Genomic DNA, 7995 nt, shown 5'->3' on the forward strand with positions numbered 1-7995 from the left:
GATTGAAAAGACTTATAAAAAGAATAATGCATGAGAGGAATCCATGTGATTACTGCTAAGATGCAGCAGTTTAAAAAATTATTTCCCAAAATAAGTTGATTATTCGTGATCCACCACTACTTTTCTGTTCTCTCTGTTATTTTAATTTCATCACAGGCCATTTATTGCAGTTATTAATTACTTAATTTCATAATAGCAAGAATGGCTTGAGACATACTTCTGTTTCACAACTTTTTTAATTATATATGTGAAGGTTAATAAATTTTTATTATGAAAAATAATTAATTAAGATGGGCACCTAATTAATTAAAAATTAATTAAGTTGCAGGTGTATGGATCATTTGCACGTGATCCGACACAGTACTAGGTACTAGCATCTTCACAATGTGGCAATTATATTGCCATAATAAACTTCATAAGATAAATGTAGAATTTCTATAGAATATGCCTGTGGAATATTTACATCGGTAACTATTATCGACCAGACCTTCGTGAACCTATTTACTGACTTGAAATTTTCATCGGTGAAATTTTTTACCAATGAATTGTTGCTCTTTAGGGATGGAAATTTCCGTTAATATGAATTTTGAAAATTATATTATGAAATCGTACGAAGTATTCTCAATTTTTGAAAAGAAAAAACCCTTCTTATTATAGGTGTCTCTCATTCTTAATCATATCCAATTCTAACGAAACCAGTTACAGTTCCGAAGTCTGAAAGCTGAAGCTGTATTTACCCATGCATTTATTGTGTGCGGGTCCCGCCCCCATGTGAGGTGTATAAACGCTCGGGTACAAATAGCATTTTTCATTTTAAAATGGACCAAAGTTTTACATTGATTCTCACGTGATACTGTGCATGAAAGTAGGCACCCCTTTTTATTCTCAATAAAGATACTTGTATAACATCCAAATGCTGTAAAAATTACAGTCCTCTCACATGTGTGGAATCCGCGCTTATTTTAACCATGGGCTTCACCCTTTATATGTGAAAAAGCTGTACAAATTGTTTTATAAGTTGTTGTACATGTGGCACATTTCTTTTATTTTTATTTGTCTTCTTCTATTTCTTGGGAACAATGCACGAGCATATGGTAGAAAATTCCCTGCAAAAAGATTTAGAATCAAACGTTTAAAAAGTTAATTAAAAAGTAGCAGAAAACTATGTAAACATCCTCATTGGTAAGGAAAAAATTGTCCCTTTTCGTAAGCATTCTTTTATGTTATTGTGCAAAATGTCCACACTTTTTATTTTTTGACATTTTCAACCCTATTTTCATCTTTCATTTTGGAAGTGTCTTATTCATCCAATTTTCCAATTAAAAAATGTAAAATGATAAATATGTTCTCCTATTTAAATAAAACAAAAATAAAAATTTTAAAGAACAAATGGCAATTATACTCCCAAACATTTTTAAAAACTGCACACGAGTCCAAATAAATTATTAAAATGGTAATTAACACAAAATGTCCATAATTTTCAATATTATTGTATAAAACGTCACTACCTTTCATTTTTTGATATTTTCACATGTCATTGCAGAAACCATCATTTTCATCAATTTTTCAATTAAAAGTTGTAAAATGATGAATATACCCTCTTATTTAAACAAAATAAAAATAAAGAAAAGAAAATAAGGAATAAATTTCAGTTATACTCCCAATTTTTTTTAAAAACTACAAATAAATAATTTTAAAAAATTAAAAAAAAACACTTACTTTTTATAATTATTTATTTGATGAGTATATTTGTAATTTATTCTTTATTTTTGTTTTATTTAAAGAGTATATTTGTCATTTTATAACTTTTAGTTTGGAAAATAGATGAAACGATAATTTTCGCAATGAAATGTGAGAATAAATGTGAAATTATTAAAGAATGAAAGGTATGGACGTTTTGTGTTAATTACCCTTTTAATAATTTATTTTGACTCATTTGCAATTTTTTAAAAAGTTTGGAAGTATAATTGCAATTTATTTTTTAATTTTTCTTTTTTCTTTTTAATTTTATTTAAATAGGAGTGTATTCTTGTCATTTTACATTTTTTTATCGAAATTTTGGGTGAAAATGACATTTTCTACAATAAAAGGTGAATATAAAAGTGAAAATGCCAAAAAATGAAGGTAAGAACGTTTCATGCTAATTACTCATATATATTTATATGAGCAAAAAGAACATTTAGGTCTTATTTGAGCCACATTCTTTTAAAAAGACATATGCTTAAACAGTGATTTGACATCATTTCAACCACACATTTTTCAATAAAATAATATTACACTCAAGTCCAAAACTTTTCCTTATTTTCAAACCATACATTTTCTATCAACACAATATTCAAAAATGCATTCTTATGAAAATAATGTGGCTCAAACATGGGCATAATATCTTAAGTCCTCGATTCATCTTTTTTTAGTCATCCATCAAGCTTTTTCTATAGAATTCATAATAAAATATAGTGAAGAATAGAAAAACGGAATGACGAAAATGGATTCAAGAATTTGTCATATTTTGAGCAAAAATCAAACCTCAAATTAAAGGACATGACATTCCATCCTCTACTTTGCCTCCCTCCATTTTCTTTTTCTTCTTGGGATAATTTAGAAGTAAAAAACTACTAGAAAATTCGATAAGTTGGAAATATTTTAACCTATAAAATTAGTTAACCAGAAAAAAATTAGCGAAAGTCTCTACTTACTCTAGTAGTCTGTCTAAATCAGCTGCCCGTAGTCGGGCCCGATATGTTGATGAATCAAGTAATCGTCACCGTCGGATACATCAAACGTAATGTTTTGATGGGGATATTGTTGGTGTTGATGAGCCCTCCTGAGTTCTTTTTGTCTCCTCAGCTCTAAAACTTTCCTATGTGAATTGGAATGCTTAGTGAGCACAAATGTAGGGCTTGCTGCCGGCCTGTACTCTGGGACGAGCCGGCCCGACTTGTAACGCACTCCACATGCATTACACAGTGTTTTTGGACCCATAGGCCCGGTCCGCCACTGTGGTGTCTTGTCTGTGGAGCAGTGGAGGCACTTCCGCCCTTCACTGTCATTTTCAGTGATTGCAGTGTTGGAACCTTCTTTCTTCTTCGCCATTGCCTTCATTGGTTTCTTGCCAACGTTCACGGCAATTTCAGACTCTGACGAGGCTGGCATTGCCGGGACACTAGAAAGTGGCGTTGGTGACAAGGCTAAAAGACGGGACGTCCAGTTGCCAGGGGCGGAGCGTGAGCGCTTGCTTCGTGCCTTGGCGGGGACCGGCATTTGGGGCCTAAGCATTGGGGTGGTGTCGATAGTAGTGGTGGTGGTTTCAGGATGAAATTGGTATAAACGAGTTTCATAAGGTTCATCAGTTCGGGCCTTCATGCCTTGTATTAGATGCAGCCTCTGGAATTCCTCACTTGAAAATGATTCCTCCACAAAATTTGATAGCCATTCCAATTCAGCTAAATCATCATGCTGTAAAAATACATCAAACCAACTTAAAACACTAGAAAGTGGATGACTGTACACATGCAATTGAATTTTACAGCCTTCACTCTTTTTTACATCATACGAGTTACATTGTATAATGCATGACTTTTAAAAAGTCAAAAGTTTTTTATTGAGACTAAGAAACTATTTTTGAATATGTTTGGATAATAATAATAAATAAATAAATAAATAATAATAATACCCTACCAAATGAGATAAAAAATCGGACATGGCATGATTCAAATTTCAAACTAAACTAGAAAAATATATTATTATGTTAAAGAATGTTATTCATCTAGACTGTTGATCATTATTATAGCATAAATGTCAATTAAGTTATCGATCCTTTAGATGGGTCCCACATACTAACATTAAAGATGTTCAATCACTTAATTGATACTTAGACGATTAACAATCTAGAAAAATAGCTTATTCATTATGTTACATGTAAGTATTTTTCATGTTCAGTCTCTCCAATTTAATAGGTGGACAATAAAATGTATAATCATCGTCATACATGTATATATTTTTTAATCATTTAATTGCGACCGTTTAAATTATATCAATGTCTCAGCAAAAATAATAGTTTTTTCTTTGTAGAAAATACTGAAAAGCCATCAAAACAAAATTCCATAGGCACGTAAAATAAACATAGAGAAGTGTTAAAAATTATTTACCTGCATGCAAAGTTCAGTATTAGAGAACTGTTCATCGGCGAAACTCTGGCAGCCACCAATACCTCCGGGGAAATGAGGTTCAGTAGTAGTACTACTACCGGAGAATGAGGAGTTGCATGAGGCGTCCACCACCGTGGCGGCTGATGAGTTGGTGGAGGCTCCGACCGATGAATCAAACGTGTCCTCAGTGAGCATAACATCATCCTTTGGGAAGTCTAGGGGGTCTTCTATGATGAAATGGTCACCATTTTTGGCATAATTTCCTTGGAAAAAATCTGGGTTTTCCATTAATGTATATTTTGTTGAATACACAGAGCTTAAGGAAGTGAAAATTGTGAAAAAATGATAAGAATTATAGTATGTGGACAGATTATACAGAGAGAAAGTTAGAGGGAGAGTTGGGGAAGTGAAGTTTTGGAGGGGAGAGAGAGGTGGAAGGAGAAGTAAGGAAGGGGATTCATTTGCGTTTGACGAGGAAAAAATATGGCTTCAAATAAACCTTAATTTTTGCTAGTTTCAAATTTTTTAATAATCCACGTGAAAATAATAATTGTATGTAATTACCATATTGTCCCTTAATCTTTATTTAGTATTTACACCTCGATTGATAAAATTTTGTTAAAGTAACTTCAATTTCAATTACATATTTTATGGGATTCATAATTTTTCTCAAGTTTTGAATCATATATTTTATCAACTTTTATTAAAAAAATTTCTTTTTTTATTAGAAACTTTTCACTCGAGTCCTTAATATTTTTAGGAAAAGGCCTCTTGCGCAGGGCATCTTACATGAAGGGTGGACCCCACACATGGGGTTCACATGTGGGGTCCACCCCATGTGTGTGTATCTGTATAGGCTCTGTGCAACAGAGCCTGTACAAGTAGCACAACCCATATTTTTATTGGAGATAAAACGTGATGTTATTTTTCAATTATTATTGGTCATGGGGTGTTATGATCTAGTATATGAATTGTGTTAAAGCTAGTTTCATGTTATAAAAACGTAAAAAAAGTGGATTTTTTCTATAATTTTCATGGAATTCGAACCTTAGATAAATGGTCAAAATCATCATTTTATTTCGTGGGTAAATTGCATTCGACTATCATTTTAATTTTTTTCTATATGCATTTTGAAGCCTCTAAATACGTACATTGTGAAGACTTACAGATCATCCAATGTGAAGAAGAAAAAGTTTCTTTAATATGGTCTTGTCTCTCTTATAATTTATCATTTTATTTTCATTTCATTTTACGTTATTTGGTAAGTTTTGTAGCAGGCTAAATATTATTAAAATGAGTCAATAAATGAATATTTTATGTACTCCTCTTTTACATTTTTGTGTAGTCATAATATAGGAGTGTAGCTAGGGATGTCAAATGGACCGAACGGCTAGTCGGCTCGGCCACTCGGTCAGGGCTCGGGCTCGGGCTCGTCATTCCGAGCCCTAACCGAGCAGGGGGCTCGATCCCACGAGCAGTTTTGACGGCTCGTCCAAAAAATTGAATTTCTTAAAAAAAAAAAAAAGGTGCAAAAAATGTGCAAAAAATTAAAAAAACACGAGTTCACGAGCTCAACTTGCCACGAGCCCGAGCTGAGCTCGTGGTTTAAAGGCTCGGCCTATTGCCATCCCTAAGTGTAGCTACCAACTTGAAATAAATATCGAAAGCAATTTTCACTCCTTCAAATACAAATGTTTTACATGTCTCTTTCTCGTTTCTATTCAATTGATTTTAATGTTTATTGTTAAATTTATTAAAAGATCAATCCTATACTACTAAAATATTTATCCTTTGTTCAAACTAACGGTTGGATTTTATGTGCAATATTAAAGAGATGAAAGAGATAAATCAATACAAGTATTTATGTGGTTCGACGATATGCCTATATTCACGAGGAGCGAAACGGAGATAATTTTATTCAGTATGAATAATAAGATTACATTATTAATATTTATACTAACTCTAACCCAAACCCATACAAGGCTTTGGAGGAGAAAATATTGAATATATATATAAAAGAAAATCTCATTTTCATTACATTTGAGGTTATTAGGGAAAAAAAGGGTAAAAAGTATAGATACTTTATTTTCCTTCAAGTTACTTCATCGTCGAGCCACAAAGATACAAATGTGAAACAAGAAGATTAATTGATTAAATTCATTGACGAATTTCAGTTCCTACACACAATCTAAGTGCTTGTTTAGTACGGATTTTAATAATTGATTTTTTAACCATTAGAGATAAAGTAGATCCTACTTGTGAAAGAAAAAATAAAAAATAATGATTGAAATAGTGAAATAACGATCAAAATTTGATTTTAATTAACTTAAAATCTATACTAAACAAGCTCTAAGTTTAAAAAGGAAGGGAATAGTGAAATTACTCTTAGGTAAATTTAATTCAAAAAAAAAATGTAATTATGAAATTAGACAAGTTTATCTTTAATTTGATAAAAAGTAACTATGAGATTAAATAAATTTAACTTTATTTCTGAAAATTAATTCAAGCTCTTAGAAACCGATCTACCATGTGACAATCTAATTTTTCAATTTAAAAAAAAAAAAAATTTATATTGTCTTTGGGATTCGTGCCTTTATCTTATATTTAATTAAAAATCTCTGCGATCTAATATTTACTTGATAGTTCTCAGTCACGTGAGAGCACGTGCGCTAATGCAGCGCACCCGTTTTCCCGCTTGTGATAAATAACATGGAGAAAAATGCTTTTCTACAACAATCATGTTATAGGTACATTATGATGTCCAACGAAGTGTCCATTGGCACCTCGACCATTGCTGAGGTGCCTGCCACGTCGGGGCTCACCGGCGCCTCGGCCATTACCCAGGTGCCGGGGTGTCCATTTTGGACACCTCAATGTATCACAAGCATTGTTCTTGCTACAAATACAAGGTTTGTGACAGGTTTATAAACAAGGAAGACACTTGTCATTCAAGGATTGGACAATTAAAAAACAACAAAAACCCAAACAGGTGCTGTGTTTTTTATCCTGGACCTGTCAGGATATGGTGATCTTTTCACCTAATTATATATTTGCCTATTTGATACCCGCTGAAGATTGAGAAGACTTCAGTAAAATATACCGTCGTGATTAAGGCAATTAGTCTATGGTAAAAAAATTAAGTTCTCGTTTAATAAATGGTATTAAATATCAATCATGTTACATTAACAAAAGATTTGACATAATGATTGACTTATTGTCACATGACGTTTCGTCGTTAGACTATTTCAAACGTAATCAGTTTTTCCCATCCAATCACCTCCCATCATAGCATCTTCTGTCATTGCAAATGGCCAAATTCTTTTGTCAAAGCAGCATTATCATTAAATATAACTAAAAAATATTTTAAATTATTTCTCTTTATATTATTTAATACTATCTATAAAAAACTGGTTTTTATTCCATTTTCCAAAAATCGGAAAAAAAGAAAAGAAAAAGAAGAGTAGTAAGATATACCATGTCATTAAAAATAGTAAGATATACCAACTATCGACTAAGAGACTTGATTGTCGTTGATTCTTAAATATTTTTAAGGCAATATACGCAAATATTTAAAAGTATAATTTTCAACATCTCGACTTTGCTCATTCGCCAAGTTGAGCCTAGCCCCTTGATCAATGGGCCGAGTTCTGCTACCTTAATGGGAATAGCCGAGCCTGGGTGGTTGGCTGGCTAGCTGGCCCACCACTGTCACTCTTGGTAAGCCCATGTTTGATATAAATTAAAATTTTAATTTTAATTTAAGTCAAAGTCAAAAAATAATTTTAACTGCATACTTTATTTAATCACACATTTCGTTATCTTTTTTATAAAATAATATTAAAGTTTT

The 7995-nt window shown here is 32.1% G+C and overlaps 1 protein-coding gene across 1 annotated transcript; it reads right to left on the bottom strand.

The window, feature by feature from the left end:
* Positions 1-2560: 2560 nt before the first annotated feature.
* Positions 2561-4574, bottom strand: LOC111387838 (GATA transcription factor 9-like). Its single transcript, XM_023012434.1, has 2 exons — positions 4149-4574; positions 2561-3456 (listed from the first exon to the last, which is right to left on the bottom strand). The coding sequence occupies exons 1-2, from the start codon at positions 4434-4436 to the stop codon at positions 2710-2712; spliced, it is 1035 nt and encodes a 344-aa protein (XP_022868202.1). The 5' UTR covers positions 4437-4574; the 3' UTR covers positions 2561-2709.
* Positions 4575-7995: the final 3421 nt, after the last annotated feature.

This window comes from Olea europaea, unplaced genomic scaffold (assembly GCF_002742605.1).
Source record: "Olea europaea var. sylvestris unplaced genomic scaffold, O_europaea_v1 scaffold428, whole genome shotgun sequence".
NCBI lineage: Eukaryota > Viridiplantae > Streptophyta > Magnoliopsida > Lamiales > Oleaceae > Olea > Olea europaea.